Source organism: Tamandua tetradactyla, chromosome 9, assembly GCF_023851605.1.
Source record: "Tamandua tetradactyla isolate mTamTet1 chromosome 9, mTamTet1.pri, whole genome shotgun sequence".
Taxonomy (NCBI): domain Eukaryota; kingdom Metazoa; phylum Chordata; class Mammalia; order Pilosa; family Myrmecophagidae; genus Tamandua; species Tamandua tetradactyla.
The window spans coordinates 320,849-338,837 of record NC_135335.1 but is presented as its reverse complement, the minus strand read 5'-3'; the positions used below and the strand labels follow the sequence as shown (position 1 = coordinate 338,837).

Genomic DNA, 17,989 nt, shown 5'->3' with positions numbered 1-17,989 from the left:
AATGCTCTCCTCCGGGGCTTAGCCAATGAGTGGGTTTAGAGAACAGCTCAAGACCAAAGTGTGGAGGGTTCCTTGCTTCCTTCTGTGCAGGCCCAAACATGCTCACGGGCCTAGGAATTTCCCATTTCCAAGGTCATGGATATCCCTTCCTTCCGAGGAAACATTTTCTTCTTGGTCCTGGGCGCTGCATGTCTGCCCAGCAGCCAGCACTTCCTTGCCCCAGGCAGCCACTCGCCTACTCTCCCACTGCACCCTGTAGGAGAGCTCGGTGAGCTGCTTTCTACATGCAGGCAGGTTCCGGGACAGTGAGTCCCTCAAGCTCCACCAGATAGACGGGTCCAGACATTCTGTTTCCAGTATGTGCACCAGGATTACTCTACTCCCTCCAGAAGGGGGGCCAGGAACTTGCTCTGGGAGCACGGGCTAGCTCCACACTGAGCTGGGGAGGGGTGGAAGAAGGGTCAACCAGGACACCATGAGATCTGACTACTTTCAAGTGGCCTTTTTTTTTTCTGACTTGGTGCTTGACCTATTATTACAATCATTTAATTGTTTACTGGGGCTTTGAGAAAGATGTTTCTGTCAGTTCTTGCTGGTTGCTCAAAGCTTCAGGGAGTGGGGAAGGGGACACAAACAGAGCCCTAAAGCACTCACCCTGCCATCTTATCTGATAAGAAACTATTTTCAGTTAAAAGTGCCCAAATGAATCAGGGTACATCATCCACGTCTTCTGGTGGGTTGATATTCACTTGCGTGAATGCAGGAGTCTAGGTATCCATTCACCTCCTGAAGGACATCTTGTTACTTCCAGTTTTGGCTAATATGAATAAAGCCTCTATAAAAACTCAAATACAGGTTTCCATATGGACATAACTGGCAGCTCAATTGTGTAAATACCTAGGAGCGTCACTGCTGTATGTTTAGCTTTACAAGAACTGCCCAACTATTCTCCAAAGTGGCTGAGCCATTTCACATTCCCACCAGTGTGAGCAGGTGTCCCTGTGCCTCTGCATCCTTGTCAGCATTTGGTGTTGTCAGTGTTCTGGATTTTAGTCATTCTCATAGGAGTGCAGTGGTCTCTCCCTGCAGATTTTAACTGACTACTATCTAATGGCATAGGCTGCTGAGCATCTTAGCTGCCACCTGTACATCTCTGGTGAAGTATCCATTCAGATCTTTTTACCAGTTTTTCATTATGCCACTTGTATTATTACTGTTGAGTTTTTAAAGTTCTTTATATGTTTTGAAGCGAGACCTTTATCAGATATGTTTTGCAGAAATTTTACCCCAGTCTGTAGCTTTTCTTTTAATTCCTGAGCAGTGTATTTGCTGAGCAATTTTTTATTTTAATGAAGTCTAACTTATCATCAATTTTTTCTTTCATGGATTGGGTTCCGGTATTGTATCTACAAATTAATCACTGAACCCAAGCATCTTAGTTTGCTAATGCTTCCAGAATGCAATATTCCAGAAAAGGATCAGCTTTTAAAAAGGGAATTTATTATGTTGCAAGTTTACAGCTTTAAGGATGTGATGGTGTCCCTATTAAGGCACCAACCAGAAGTTACCTTCTCTTAAGAAAGGCTAATGCTGTCTGGAACACCTCTGTCAGCTGGGAAGGCACATGGCTGGTGTCTGCTGATCCTTGTTCCCACTTAGTTGCTTACAGCTTCTGATGCCAGTGGTTTCTTCTGGAAGCGTCTGTGGCCTTCACTCACAACTGGGTTCGGGCTTAACATCTCACAGGAAGGCATATGGCGACGTCTGCGAGGCAGCTGCCCTCTCTGTGAGTGCCCCAAGCATCTACAAACATCCATGTCTCTGTGGGTGTCTCCAAGCATCTGCTCTGCTCAGCTCTGAGCAATTTCTAAAATGTTCCCGCTTTTAAACGGCTCCAGTAAACTAATCAAGACCCACCTTGAATGGATAGGGCCACATCTCCATCTAATCAAAGGTCAGGCCTACAATTACATGTATCCCATCTCTGTAAAGATAATCTAATAAAAATTTTCCACCCTACACTATTGAATCAGGACTTAAAGAAACGGCTGCCCCCACAAGACTAGGTCATGATTAAAATATGGCTTTTCTAGGGTAGACAATACATTGAAACCAGCACACCAAGATCACACAGATTTTCTCCTACGCTTTCCTTAAGAAAGTGTATTTTTGTATTTTACGTTTCGTTCTGTCCACACCCTATTTTGAGCTAATTAAAAAAAACATTTTTATTGAGAAACTGTCACATACATACATTCCACACATGGTGTGCAATCAATGGCTCAAATATCATCACACAGTTGTGTATTCATCACCATGATCTTTTTGTAGAACATCTGTATCATTCCAGAAAAAGAAAAAGAAAAAAGAAAAAACTCATACATACTATACCCTTTACCCCTCCCTCTCACTGACCACTAGTATAACCATCTACCCATTTTACCCCTTATCCCCTATTATATATTTATTTAATTTTTTATCCACATATTTTTACTCATTTGACCATACCCTAGATAAAAGGAACATCAGACATAAGGTTTTCACAATAACCCAGTGTCATCATGTGTGAACTTGGCCAGGTGGTGGCTGTTCGTCTGGTTGGGCAAATGCTGGCCTGTCTGTTGCAATGAGGACATTTCATAGAATTAGGTCATGATCACATCAGCTGCATCCACAGCTGATTCCATTTGTAATCAGCCAAGGGGAGTGTCTTCTGCAATGAGTGGTGCTTAATCTAATCACTGGAAGCCTTTTAAGGAGGATTCAGAAAAGACAGGCTCTCTTCCTGCTTTGGTCGGCGAGCCTCTCCTGTGGAGTTTGTCCAGACCCTGCATCGAAATCGTCAGCTTCACAGCCTGCCCTGCGGATTCTGGACTCTGCGTTCCCATGGTTACATGAGACACTTTTATACATTTTATATTTACGAATATTTCCTGTTGATTCTGTTTCTTTAGAGAATCTAACAAATACAGCTTGGTAGCCAGAGTGGTTCTTAAGAAACAGAATCTTAAAAATGGGTTTTTATGAATGGTTTTCTACTCTGACTGGACTCAAAGTCACTAAGGACTCTGATTCCTATAATCAGAATAGCATTCCCAATCCATGGAGTGAGTTGGCAAAAGAGATAGTCAAAATTTCACAGATTCTCCTAATGCTTCGCTTGTACAAAGCCAGGCTCTGGGGGATAATGTTTTTGACACCTTTATGGAGTTTTGTGGAAACAGGAGGTATAGAGATGTTGGCCGGTTGTTGTCAGATACACTGGCTACATTAAGGAGTGAGAGGGATGGGCTTAAGGCTTCAAATGAGAAGCTTTAAGCGCTGACAGATGTAGAAGTTTCTATGAGTATCCTGAAGGAAAATCTTATTTTCTGTAGCCGTAGACTTGAGATCTCTGAAAATCAGACTCAGAATATTACTGTTAGAGTAACAACTTTACAACAAAAACTGAAATCTCAATGTTTTATGGTGTCTGCTGTTAAAGTGAGGGCACTGATTGGAAAGGAGTGGGACCCTGAAAAATGGGATGGTGACATATGGATTGATAATGATGTCAGGGACAAGGTTGAAACCCTAGGTCATGCTGAGTCTTCTTTAGATAACCCTGTAATAGTCTGCCCTGAGGACATAGCCACCCCACCTCCAGCCTGCCTTGAGGAGTTGGCCACCCAACCTTCACCTGAAGGGATTAGCCCTAGAGTGATTAATCCTGTTTCACCAGATGAAACTGCAAATGAATGCCCTGAGGCAAATGGCTTGGAAGATATTTTTCATTCTTTTCATGACCCACCCCCACCACCCCTCATTTCTTCCAGACCTATAGCTAGACTAAAGTCCCAACAGGCCCCTAAAGGTGAGGTACAAAGTATCACACATGAGGAGGTACATTATACTCCAAAAGAACTGTGTGAGTTTTCCAATTTATATAGACAGAAATCAGGGGAATATGTGTGGCAATGGATTTTAAGGGTGTGGGATAATGGTGGGAGGAATATAAGGCTGGATCAGGCTGAATTTATTGATATGGGCCCACTAAGCAGAGATTCTGTATTTAATGTTATAGCTCGAGGGGTCAGAAAAGGTATTAACAGTTTGTTTGGATGGCTGGCTGAAATATGGATCAAAAGGTGGCCAACATTACCCGAGGTTGAAATGCCAGAACTGCCCTGGTATAATGTAGATGAGGGGATCCAGAGGCTTAGAGAGATGGGAATGTTCGAGTGGATTTATCATGCAAAGCCTGCTCTTACACCCCAGGAATGTCTGGAGGATGCACCTTTTACCAGAACAGTGAGAAATACATTTGTGTGACTAGCGCCATCATCCCTGAAGAGCTCTGTGGTTGCACTTCTCTGTAGGTCAGATATTACCATGGGAACTGCTGTCACTGAGCTAGTAACCTTAACACGATACGATGGGGATGACCGGACCCCGAGTTGGCAGAAGCCAGGTGGCAGCACTTAATCACCAAAGACAGGGCAGATGTGGCTATTTGATAACAGACAGCAAACTCAAAACAGCTCAGCATACCTCATCTCAGCACTCACAGCTCAGCCCAGGCCTTTGGAGATGCAGAAAGGAATCACCCCAGGGAAAGCTGTTGGCACCCAGAGGCCTGGAGAGAAGGCCAGCAGAGATCACTCTGTGCCTTCCCACGTAAGAAAGAACCTCAGTGGAAAGTTAGCTGCCTCTCTGAAGAACTATACATTAACTAAATAAATCCCCCTTTACTGAAAGCCTATCCATCTCTGGTGTGTTGCATTCTGGCAACTAGCAACACCCAGTCACACTGTAAACATTACATCTTTATAAAATCTTCATGAATCAAGGCTACTGGAACACAGCTCAGCAGTTTCAGGTACTTTCCTCCACCTACTCCAATACACCATAAACTAAAAAGGGATATCTACATAATGTATAAGAATAACCTACAGGACTCTGTGTTTGAAATCTTTCTGCCACTGATACTTTATTTTGTCTCATTTCTCTCTTCCCCCTTTTGGTCAAGAAGGCTTTCTCAATCCCTTGGTGCTGGGTCCCAGTCCATCAGAGGATTTCTGCCCCACATCCCACATTGCCAGGGGATTTACATCCCTGGGAGTCAGGTCCCACATAGGGGGGAGGGCAGTGAGTTCACCTGCCAAGTTGGCTTAGAGAGAGAGGCCACATCTGAGCAACAAAAGAGGTTCTCTGGGGGTGACTCTTAGGCCTAATTATCAGTAGGCTTAGCCTATCCTCTGCAGGAATAAGTTTTCATGGGGGCAAACCCCAAGATCGAGGGCTCGGCCTATTGATTTGGTTGCCCCCACTGCTTGCAAGAATATCAGAAATTCTCCAAATGGGGAAGTTGAATATTTCTCCTTTTCTCCACAAGCCCCCAAGGGGACTTTGCAAATACTTCTTTATTCACTGCCCAAATTACTGTGGGATATATCAGGACATCACAGTAACCTGGACAAACCAACAAGATTTCATGCCCTATTCAAGATTCCATGTACTTAGTGTTCAATTAAACTGACCACACAAGTTAAATTAGGAAATGTACCATTCAAAATATAAATTTTGCACCCAATAGACATCTCTCCCTTCAGTCTCACACAGGAGGTGAAGTTTTAAAAGTCTTACCCTGTATTCTGAGATACCTTAGTCCTATCCAGATCAGCTCCATTCACATCTCTACTGAAATCTGATCACTTTTTCAACTTTTTAACAGTTCCTGTATGGGAAACAGCTGACCTTCACAGCTTCAGTTCTCTGAGTCTCAGGTGTCACATAAATACCTGAAGATTCTGGGAATAACCAGGCTACATACAAATAGCTCGGTATCTCAGAATTTAGAAATAACAGTTACAACTCCTGAATATACATGACTGCTGTAAGAACTTACAATGTAGAATCCGTCACAATAGGTCCCAACTTGATAACCCATGTTGGTATTCTGAGCTTCTTTTTGTGAAGGATAAAAAGTCTGGGTCTGTGTTCATTTTTTTCATACAGATGCACAATTGTTCAGTGCCATTTGCTGAAAAGCCCTCCTCTCCCTTCTTCACAAGCTGCCTCTCCTCTGTCAACGACCCGTCAACTTGATTGTGCAGACCTATTTCTGGGCTGTCTATTGTGTTCCACTGGTCTATGCCTCTCTGTTTTTTTTGCCAGTCCCATGCCATTGTGATTTCTGTAGCTAAAAATAAGTCTTAAAACTGGTAGTAGGAGTCCTCAAACTATTTTTTTTACTTCAGTATTGTAAATATATAACATTTCAACATGTGGTTTTAAAATGTGTGAAGATGCTTTGTTTACTAAATTTGTAAATGGAATAAACTAGGTCCCTTAAATGTGTCAGTCAGAAGCACTGGAAACCACGAAAATGTCACCACCAGACCCATCAGCGAAACACCACCTAGCAATAAAAAGACCACACGAGAGGTCCGTGTGACGCGTTGGATGTGCAGGGCCGTCAAGCTGAGTGGGAGGAGAAGACATGAGAGAGCACACAAGGCAGGGCTCCGTCTGTGGACTGCCAGGGCAACAACAAGTGTCCGGTGGTGGAGTGGTGCCAAGGGCCGGGCTGGGGTGAGGGCAGTGCTCTGTACCTTGGCTCCCTGTGGCACACAGATGCACACTCTGTAAATGAGGTTATGTTATTGGTGTAAACTGCATCTCAGTAAAGCAGATTTAAGAAAAACAAAGCAATCTCCCTCAAAGTGACAGAACCCATTAGACCCATCAGAAGAGGAGTACGATACATAGGCTGAATTGGAAAACTTAAAGGAAAAGTAGTTTTCTAAATGTATAACTTTAATAATCTACATTTTAATTTTTTTAAAGAAAAGCGATCTTTAGAAAGTCTTTTCTATGCATAAGAACCGCCCTTGAGGGCATCTAAACCTGCCCCATTATAAAAACAAACGCACCCTGGAGACCTGCAGGTCACTGGGGGATTCAGGCAGGGCAGCATGCAGGCCTCCTCCCCACAACAAGGGCAGGCTCCTGTGTGGGGGGGGTGCAGGGGCCCGTGCTGAGGTCTCAGGGAAGATGCACGGTGCACACATGCGAGGACTTTACTGGGAAGGAATCACAGGTCACGTGGACAGTGCTGTCTAGCACCACCACATCTGTGAGGGGGGTGCTGTTCCGCTCTTGGCCTGGGTTTAGGGGCCAGAGAACAGGAGCTGAAAAGATGCCCAGTGTCTCCAAAACACAGACATACAGAGAGAAAAGAGTCCTGAGACTGCTCTGTGAGCAGGTGAGAAGGAGCAGGCGAAGGGGATTCTGCCTGGGAGTTCATCGAGCAGGGACAGTGGGGAAGGGTGGCCAGGGGCTCAGAAGTTCCAAGCGTATGCACCTGAGGTCTGATATTTCCCTGGACACCCACAAGGAGCCATCAGGAAGGCCTTCGGTGCAGCGACGTCTAGCTGGCACTCACCGCTTGGATGTCACCCACACTGTGGATGTTCCAAAAGCCAGGGGACCGCCAGGAGGGCCAGGAAAGAAAGTGGCACCCAGGGAGAGGAAAAGAGGAAGATCCAGCAAAGCAAAGGTGGGGAAGAGCCCACAGAGGGTCCCCACATGCCTCTAACGGTAGGGACAGGGACAGCCCTCCTCCAGGGAGCAGGCCTAGCAAGTTCCACCAGAGCCTAGATCCCCCGACAGTGTCTTCTGACAAAAGTGCTCTGACCCTCGCCTGCTCTCCCCGGACCCATCCCCCCCATCCCCCCAACCCCCACCCCCGTGGCCATCCCGCAGAGCAGAGGTCATCAATCAGTCACCTGACACTTCAGAGCTGGTCTAACATTTTCGAAAAGCATCCACACCAGAGCGCAGGACCACAGTCAGCCAATGGGGCACTGCACGTCATCCAGGAGACACCCAAACGTAACCACTCCACCACCAGAGGCTTCTGCTTCACGCTCAACCTCCAGCACGCTGACACCGCACAGGCCGCAAGCACGAGAGGCAGCCACACACACTCGCAACCCCCAGGGGCAACACAGGCCCCACGCCCCAAGAGGCAGCCGTGAGACACGGGCCCTTGGGAAACAGTGGAGGGGCTGGGCAGCCCCAGTGGCCTTGTGGGGGCGTTACCTCTTGGTGTTGTAGGCCGTGTCCTGGGGCGTCTCCTCCAGCAGAGTCACGTAGCCCAGCGCACAGGTGAGGATGAACAGCACCGTCAGGGTGTGCGCGCGCCTGAAACCCAAACACATGTACACGCGGTCAGGCCACGGACAGCACCGCGCAGGAAAGCTGCACCTTCCACCGTCCACCCCGCAAAAACGCCAGAGGCCTGGCCATTTCCAGAAGAGTCTGAACGTGAACCGTGAAGGCGATAGAGGCCCAAGTGACAGCCACGCCGGCTGCGGCTGCGAGGGCTACAGCTGAGAGGCGGGAGCTGGTGACAACAGCAGCCCCGTCCCTCCAAAGAGGGTTTACCAAGATGGCCTGGCGCAGAGACCACTGTCCACCAGAAGAGACACGGGCACGAGGTCGCCTCTCGGCACCTGGCTCTGGCTCTGCCCACTGTGCCCCGAGATGTGGTGGGGGCATGCTTCTCCAGCACAGCCTTGGTCCCAGCCACCAGGTGCAGGGCCACAGGAACTCAGGGAAATCTCAGCCTTGCTTTCAGCTGAACTCCGCGCAGTAGACGAGCTCAGTATTTCAGAGACCTGCCCAGTAACTACAGCAGAGAAACCAACTTCCTTCCCTGGGTCTGGTGACTCGAGAAGCTGATTCTCTGCTCACAAGGGCCTAAATCTACAAAGGGCTCTTCCCCGAGCTGGTGGCTGTCCAGGAGCATGGCCAGCGGCGGCAAGCACTCCGGGGCTCTCAGGAAGCCTGGCCTGCCCCTTCTGCGAAGCTGTGGCCAGAGCTCACCCAGGTCTAGGACACACACCCCGAGGCCGTCAGATCTCCGTGTGGAGAGTAAGGAGACACGCATGAGAATCAAGAACCTACTGGGTGCTGAAAGCTTTCAGATAAAGTTAATAACAACAAAAAGCAGCAACTCGTGGGTGTGTGTGTATGAAGGGAGTAACTCGTGGGTGTGTGTGTCCATGTGCTGCCATGGCACTTGCCACATCAGGGACTACCCAGGGTCACAGAAAAGGAGCCAGGCCTGGAGGCAAAGCAAGCAGCACTGTCCGAGGCCACGCAGCCAGGTGGGGCGGGGGCTCCAAGGCTCTCCCCTCAGCTTACAAGTCTCCTGACAGCAATCATGACTCAGGGCGGGGGGAGCCTCGAGGGACCTGGAGGGAGTGCAAGCCATCCGCTAGCCCACCCACCCATTCATTCACTGACCCACTCACCCACCCACTCATTCACTGACCCACTCACTCATTCATTTACTGACCCACCCACTTATTCACTGACCCACTCACCACCCACTCATTCACTGACCCACTCACCACCCACTCATTCACTGACCCACCCACCCCCTCACACATTCATTCATTCCACAGAACCTGCTGTGACCCAGCACACGCAACTCCATCCAAGAACTGAGGAAACGCAAAGGTGACCCCCAAAGCCATGCCCCATGTGGGGTGAGCAGCTATCTGGTGCATCCCACAGAGGCTCGGGCACAGAGACTCCTAGCGCACGACTACTTTATTTCTTGCACAGCACAAAGGGTCCAAGTAGCAGGGGAAGAGATGCCACCTTGGCCAGAGCCTGGGAGGGTAACTGCTCCGGTCAGGTCATGCTGCTGAGATGAGGGAGCTAATGGGTTGACATGCTTTCACAGGCTCCAGGGGAAGGGGCCCCGCCCACACAAGCAACCTGCATGCACACGCTAGCAGGCAGTTCTCCTCAAGCTGCCTACAGACTCTTGCGAAAGACCCAGGCCAAAGACCTGCACACACGCAAGCAAGAGTGGAAAAGGGGAGAACAGGAGGGGGAAGAGGGGGAAAGGAGAGGTTGGCAAGGGCTGGGAGGTGGCCTTGATGTCCCCAACACTCTCTGAGCTCCCCCAAGAGGCAAGATAACTGCAGACCCGAGGAACGGCACATAAGGAAGCCTGACAACTGGGACAACAAAGTGAGAGCAGACAAGGGGTGCTGGGAAAGGATGGGCTGCAGTTTCAAACTGGGTGGAGGTAAAGGGAGGCCTGCTCAGTGACACCTGGGCAGGACTGGAAGGCAGGGAAGAGGCGCCGGAGAAGCACATGCTGGTTCAAGTGGCCCAGTGAGGACTCAGCCTTAATGCTGGCTCCAGCCCTGGGCAGGGGAAGGCTGCAAACCAACTTGGCTTCAAGAGGCCCCTTGGAAGGCATGGGCATGAGGACTAAGGCTGGAGAAGAGGCACAAGCAGGAAGCCCAGCAGCTGCGAGACTGGCTAGAAAATGGAACACAAGAAGGTGGGCGTGTTCCCAGATGACCTAAAGAGAAGGGATCTAGTCCAGGTCTCTTCAGCCCTGGAGCCTACATGGGCCACCTGCTTGGACTGTGGGTGGAACCCAGTGAAGGCAGCACTTGCCTTAGGGTGTTGTCAGCAGCAGGGCAGATTGTCCCACCAGACAACCCAGCATCTCCTCAGCTGTAAGATGAGCAGATGGCACGCAATGGTCTCTGAGATTCGGGATTCTCACGTGCGGGAGCATAGGCTCCTGACGCTCCGACGTGGAGGCTGAAAAGCAGGACAGATGCCCACAGCTCTCCCTGCCTCCTCTGCTGAGCATTCATGAATCCTCAGAAGAAAACGCAACACACAGGAATGATGTCACAAATCAAATTCAGGTGGGAGGAGGACGGAGGGAAGATGGCAGAGTAGGAAGCCCCAGGAATCCGTCCCTCCACCCAAACCACTGAGCTGCCAGGAACTGCGCGTGTCCACTGCTGGACTCTGGGGCCCAGTGGACCATGGAGCAGCGGTCAGGGAGGGATGGGAGGAAGGGGCTGGTGAGCTGCAGTCAACACCATGGACCTTGTCCACCCCCGTCCCCAGCCATGGGGCGGGCAGCCCTGGGGGCTGCAGCCCGGCTCCCGGGGCGGCTCTCAGGGCAGGGTGGCTGGGAGGACCCAGGCCTCCGTCCAGAACCTGTGGTGCGTGTGGTCTGACTGCTGGTCACTGCTTTCGATCAGCCTCTTCAGGTCGCTGGGGGGGCGGGTCTCAGGGCGGCCACTATTCCAGAGACCCTCAGGGAAGAGCGGCCGAGAAGACCTAAGGAGGCAGCACCATTTCTTCTGTCTTTTCTGCTTCCTTTCCCCATTTAGGAGCAACAACAGTTTGGAAAAGTCACAGATGAACAACTTCAGCCTCAACAATGACAACAAAACCCTGCCGATCCCAGAGGAGTGGAAACCAGACGTCCAGAGTCACGGCTTAATATTCAGAATGTCCAGTTCCCAACAAGAAAACATGCAAAGAAACAGTAAATTATAGCTCATTCAGTAAAGAAAATGAATTTGCCATAAACTATGTTTCAGTTTGTTAAAGCTGTTGGAATGCAATATACCAGAAACAAAATGGCTTTTAAAAAAGGAATAAAGTCGCAAGTTTACAGTTCTAAGGCCACAGAAATGTCCAAAATAAGGCATCCAAAGAAAGGGCAGATGAGGTTCAGGGTTTCTCTCTCAGCAGGAGGGACCACGGCCACGTCCCGTCGCTTTCTCCTCATTTCATCAGGCTTCCCCGGGGCGTTTTCATTCTGCATCTCCAGCGGTCTCTGGCTGTGGGATATCTGTCGGCTCTGAGCTTTTTCCACGATTCCCTCTTAAAGGGCTCCAGGAAGCGACCCCACCTGGAATGGGTGGCTCACATCTCCACGGAGACAATAGGAAGCTCCCCCCAGGGGTACTGAATGAGGGTTAAAGGACATGAATTTTCTGGGGGGCATGACAAAGTAAACCGGCACACCATCCCTGAAGAGGCGTATACATGCCTCATCACAGACTTAACATAAATTGTCTTAAATATGTTCAGTGAGCTCCAGAAAATTAGGAAAACACTGAAAACGTAAAATATAGAAATTGAAAAAAAGGAAACAAGCAGAAATTTTGGAGGTGCAAAGTACAGTACCAGAAATGAAAAATTTACTAGATGGATTCAAGAGGTGAATAGACACAAGCAGGGCTCCGTGAACTTGCAGACAACTGCGACCACCCAGTGCGAGGAGCAGACGTAAGATGAGCAGCGCCCGAGGGACCGGGGGACCCATCCTGGGTACCAGGTACACACCCTGGGATCCCAGAATGACGAGAGAGAGGCAAAGGGGCAGAAAAAGTATCTGAGAAAATAATGGACGGGAAATTCATAAATCTGATACAAGAGATGAACATACATATCCTGGAAGCTCAGAGAACCCCAAGCAGGAGAAACTCTAGAGATCTATACCAGGACACATTATACCACAACTGTCCAAAGACGGACAGGAAATTTTTTTCATCTTTTTTTTAATTAATTTTTAAATTAAAAAAAAATTACAAGAAACACATTCTTAACATAGTATTCTGTTTCACATTTATAATCAGTAATTCACAATATCATCATATAGTTGCATATTCATCATCATGATCATTTCTTAGAACATTTGCTTCAATTCAGAAAAAGAAATAAAAAGACAACAGAAAAATAAAACAAAAACAAACAAAAAAACTATACATACCATACCCCTTACCCCTCCCTTTCGTTGATGACCAGCATTTCAAACTAAATTTATTTTAACATTTGTTCCCCCTATTATTTATTTTTATTCCACGTGTTCTACTCATCTGTTGACAAGGTAGCTAAAAGGAGCATCAGACACAAGGTTTTCACAATCACACAGTCACATTGTGAAAGCTATATCATTATACAATCATCTTCAAGAAACATGGCTACTGGAACACAGCTCTACATTTTCAGGCAGTTCCCTCCAGCCTCTCCGTTACATCTTGGATAACAAGGTGATATCTACTTAATGCGTAAGAATAACCTCCAGGATAACCTCTGGACTCTGTTTGGAATCTCTCAGCCCTTGACACTTTGTCTCATTTCACTCTTCCCCCTTTTGGTTGAGAAGATTTTCTCAATCCCTTGATGCTAAGTCTCAGCTCATTCTAGGATTTCTGTTCCATGTTGCCAGGAAGGTCCACACCCCTGGGAGTTATGTCCCACATAGACAGGGGGAGAGTGGTGAGTTTGCTTGTTGTGTTGGCTGGAGAGAGAGGCCACATCTGAGCAACAAAAGAGGTTCTCTTGGGGGTGACTCTTAGGCCTATCCTTTATGTAGACTTGACCTATCCTTTATGGGGTTAAGTTTCATATGAACAAACCCCAAGACTGGAGGCTCTGCCTATAGCTTTGGTTGTTCACACTGCTTGTGAGAATATCAAGAATTCAACTTGGGGAGGTTGAAATTTTCCCCATCCTCACCATTCCCCGAAGGGGACTTTGCAAATACTTTTCCACTCCCTGATCAAATCACTCTGGACAAACCAACAAAATCTCATGTCCTACCCAAGGTTCTGTGTACTTATGTTGTTCAAGCAACTATCTACATAAGTTATATTAGGAAACGCACTAGTCAAAATATAAATGTTGTACCAAATAAACATTTTTTGCTTTAGTCTCACACATTAAGTTGAAATTTTAAAATATTAATTACCATCTATTTTTAGCACCCTGCAGTAATGACAGTCCTTTGTTCTTCCTCATGCAAAACCCTTTTTAAAATCTGTACATTTATAGTCACTATCGTTATACACTCTAGGCATTACTAGATTATACCATCTCAAGCTTTATCATCTATCTTTGTTTGTGATTTCATTTATGTCCCCAGCCCTCCTCCCTCTATCATTCTCAAATTCAGCTTCATTCAGTGTTTTAAAATAATTGTATTAAAGTTAGGTGGTTTTCTGCTGTCCATTTCTGAGTTTTTATATTCAGTCCTGTTACACAATCTGCATCCCTTCAGCTCCTATTACCCAATATCTTACCCTATTTCTATCTCCTGATGGTCTCTGTTACCAACAAAATATTCCAAGTTTATTCACTAATGTCAGTTCATATCAGTGAGACCATACAGTATTTGTCCTTTCGTTTTTGGCTAATCTCACTCACCATAATGTCCTTAAGGTCCATTTATGTTGTTACATACTTCATAACTTCATTCTGTCTTATAGCTGCATAATATTCCATCGTATGTATGTGCCAGTTTGTTTAGCCACCTGTCTGCTGATGGATATTGTGACTATTTCCATCTCTTGGTAATTGCAATAATGTTGCTATAAACATTTGTGTGCAAATGTCCATTTGTGTCCTTGCCCTCATGTCCTTTGAGTAGACAGCATATAGACGGGTCCTGTTTTTTTAATCCATCCTGCCAGTCTATGTCTTTTGATTGGCAAGTTTAATCCATCAATATTTAGTGTTATTACTGCACAGGTAGTACTTTCTTCTACCATTTTGCCTTTTGGATTTTATACGTCATATCTAATTTTCCTTCTTTTTACCTTTACTCATAGTCTTCCTTTCTATACTCTTCTCCACACCTCTCTTCCTTATCTTTTCCTGTCTGTCTCTAGTGCTCCCTTTAATATTCCTTATAGAGCTGGTCTCTTGGTCACAAATTGTCTCAGTGATTATTGTCTGAAAATCTTTTAATTTCCCTCTCATTTCTGAAGGACAATTTTGCTGGATATGGAATTTTTGGATGACAGTTTTTCTCTTTTAGTACCTTAAATATATCATCCCACTGTCTTCTCGCCGCCATGGTTTCTGCTGAGAAATCTACACATAGTCTTATTGGGCTTCCCTTGTATGTGATGGATTGCTTTTCTCTTGCTGCTTTCAAGATCCTCTCTGTCTCTTTGACCTCTGACATTCTGATTAGTAAATGTCTTGGAGTACGTCTATTTGGATCTATTCTTTTTGGGGTACGTTGCCCTTCTTGGATCTGTAATTTTAAGTCTTTCATAAGAGTTCGGAAATTTTCAGTGATAATTTCCTCCATTAGTTTTTCTCCTCCTTTTTCCTTCTCTTCACCTTCTGGGACACCAACATGTATATTTGTGCACTTCATATTGTCCTTCAATTCCCTGAGTCCCTGCTCATATTTTTCCATTTTTTTCCCTATATTTTCTTTTTCTTGTCAGATTTCAGATGTTCCGTCCTCCAGTTCACTAATCTTATCCTCTGTCTCTTGAAATCTACCATTGTAGGTTTCCACTGTTTTTTCCATCTCCTCTACTATGCCTTTCATTCCCATAAGTTCTGTGATTTGTTTTTTTCAGACTTTCGATTTCTTTTTGTTCATTCCCTGCTTTTTTTATATCCTCCCCCAATTCACTGATTTGGTTTTTGATGAGGTTTTCCATGTCTGTTCGTATATTCTGAATTAATTGTTTCAGCTCCTGTATCTCATTTGAATTGTTGGTTTGTTCCTTTGACTGGGCCATATCTTCAATTTTCCTAATGTGATTTGTTATTTTTTCCTTACCTTCATTAGTTTATTCTGCAGATTGCTTTCACTTCTTTTACCTAGGGTTTTCTTGTCGCATGAATTTGTTGTCTATCTGTTCTTTGACATTCAGTTCGGCTTTTTCTGGACCTCTAGCTTAGGTTTTGTTTAACAGAGGAGAATTTTTCAGTTCTTGTTTTCTTGTTTCTTGCCCTGCTTATATGGTGCCTTTACCTCCCCACCCTTAGTAGATTCTACGTAGGTATTATAGCCCCAGCCAGATTTTCCCAGACCAAACTGGCCTCCTATCAGGAGGAAAGAGTCACCTGAGTCGGTTTTCCCTGCGGTGAGACCCAGCAGGTTGAAAGACTTTCCTGTGAAGTCTCTGGACTCTGTTTTTCTTATCCTGCCCAGTATGTGGGCACTTGTCTGCCTACGGGTCCCACCAGCATAAGATGATGCAGTATCTTTAACTCTGGCAGACTCTCCCTGCTGGGGGCGTGGTGGAGACAGGGGAGAGGTTGTAGGCTGGTTTTAATGGCTTCAAATTATGAAGTCCTGGCATCTGAATTCCTTGAGGGAGGGATTCCACCTGAGTTGGGCTTCACCCCTCCCCTGGGGAAGGCATAGACTCCAGACAAGCTCTCAAACTTGTTTCTGCTTATGTCTGAGGCAGCTGCAGCCTGAGAAGTTCTACCGCTATATTAAAAGGCAGTCAAGCCTTTGTAGAAACACAGCCACAAAAACCTGTTTCCTTTTTTTTTTTCTTTTTCCGTCAGCCCTGCCCCCTGGGCTCCAGGGCAAAAATCAGCAACCTCCACTTTAACCAGGTTCACCTGAGCTGGGGGCCTATTTTTAGTAGTCAGAATTTGTTAATTAATTCCACAATTGGCATTCGGATGGGCTCAGCCCCTGCTGCTGTTAAAGTCCCTTTCCTTTCCCCTCTGGGAAGCACCCTGTGGGAGAGAGGCGCCAGCCGCCGCAGCTTCGGGAACTCATGGTTCTGGGGGGGTGCTCGCAGCAGGTTCAGCTGGTCCAGACTGGTGTACACTGTGTGTCCGGTCACTGACGTGGCTCCAGGAGCTGTTCTGTACTGTTTCTGGTTATTTAGTAGTTGTTCTGGAGGATGAACTAAAACGCACACATTGCTAAGCTGCCATCTTGGCCCAGAAGTCAAAGCTCACTATTCTTTGATACATTTTGAGTAATTCTGTAGATGGTGTGAGGAAGAGGTCTTCATTTTTTTTTCTTTTCTTTTTTTAACAAATCGAGATCTAGTTTTCCCAGCACCACTTTTTTTTTTTAATGCAATTTTATTGATATGTGTGCTGGCTTGAATCTACTGTGTACCCCAGAAAAGCCATGTCCTTTAATCCTCATTCAGTACTGCTGGGTGGGGGGATTTTTTTTTGTTTCCATTCCAATTGTGGATGGTAACTTTTGATTAGATGGTTTCCATGGAGATATGTCTTCACCCATTCAAGGTGTTGTTGCTTGCTGGAGCCCTTTAAGAGGAAACCATTTTGGAAAAAGTTTCAGAGCCAGTAGAACCATTAGAGACACCAGAACTGACAGAACCAACAGAATGGACAGAGGCCTGGGGAAACCACTGAAGAAGCCTTATGAAATGAGGAGAAAAAGCTGGCAGATGTCACTAGGTGCCATTCCAGCTGAGAGAGAAACCGTGAACATCATCAGCCTTCTTGAAACAAGCCATCTTTCCCTGATGCCTGAATTTGGACATTTTCATAGCCTTGCCTTAATCTGGACATTTTCACAGCCTTAGAACTGTAAACTTGCAACTTACTAAATTCCCCTTTTAAAAAGCCATTCAGTTTCTGGTATATCGCATTCCAACAGCTTGCAAACTAAAACAGATTTTGGTACTGGAGAAGTGTGGTGCTGCTGCAGTTTGCAAATACCAAACATGTTGGAATGGCTTTCTAAATGGGCAAGAGGAATATTCTGGAAGAGTTGTGAGGCGCTTGATAGAGAAGGCTTTTAAGAGACTGTAGAAATGTGGACCCTAAAGATACCTCTGATAAGGCTCTAGACAGAAATGTGATGTGCTATTGCAAACTAGAAGGAAGGCATACTTCGTAGATGGAGAGCAGAATTTAAGAGTGATGAACTTCCATATTTAGCAGAAGATAATTCCAAACTAAATGTGGAAAATGCAGTCTGGCTGCTTGCTCCTTGAAGCTTATAGTAAAATGCAAGGAGAGAGAGATAAGTTGAACTCTTGCATACAAAGAAATGAAAAACTGATGTTCTGGAAAATTCTGGGCTTCCAAGAAGGGAAAACCCAGAGAATAGTGCCCCATGTGAGGATTTAATCAAATGTGGAACCAGTCAGCCATTTCAGAGAAAGCCAGGATTGGAGACAGTGTTACCCAGGAAGGATCTGTGGAAACTCCTGCTGTCTGATGGAAACGATCCCTGCCTACTACATAGAAAGTCAACAAGAGTGTTGTGGGATCTGTATAAATGGAACTGCTGCCAGTCTGGACTAAAAGGCTCAGAAAAGGGACAAAATGAGGGTAAAATGTCTTCAGAGGCAGAACCATGGAAGCTGAGGTCTGAAGTTAAGAAGCCTTGGGCCAAGAGAGCAGACCC

At 46.3% G+C, this 17,989-nt stretch overlaps 1 protein-coding gene across 2 annotated transcripts in view; it reads right to left on the bottom strand.

The window, feature by feature from the left end:
* The window catches only part of PTDSS2 (phosphatidylserine synthase 2), a 62,872-nt gene that overhangs the window by 17,574 nt on the left and 27,309 nt on the right, over positions 1–17,989 (bottom strand). Inside the window, exons 1-2 of one of the 2 annotated variants that reach the window (XM_077115235.1) lie at positions 10,471–10,958; positions 8,086–8,187 (exon numbers count right to left, since the gene is read on the bottom strand). Coding sequence is in view for 1 of the 2 variants with exons in the window: in XM_077115236.1 (XP_076971351.1) it covers positions 8,086–8,187 (102 nt within the window). In the remaining variant the exon portion in view is untranslated. Of the gene's footprint in view, positions 1–8,085; positions 8,188–10,470; positions 10,959–17,989 lie in introns of those variants that run through there. The other variant, XM_077115236.1, reaches the window with a different exon arrangement.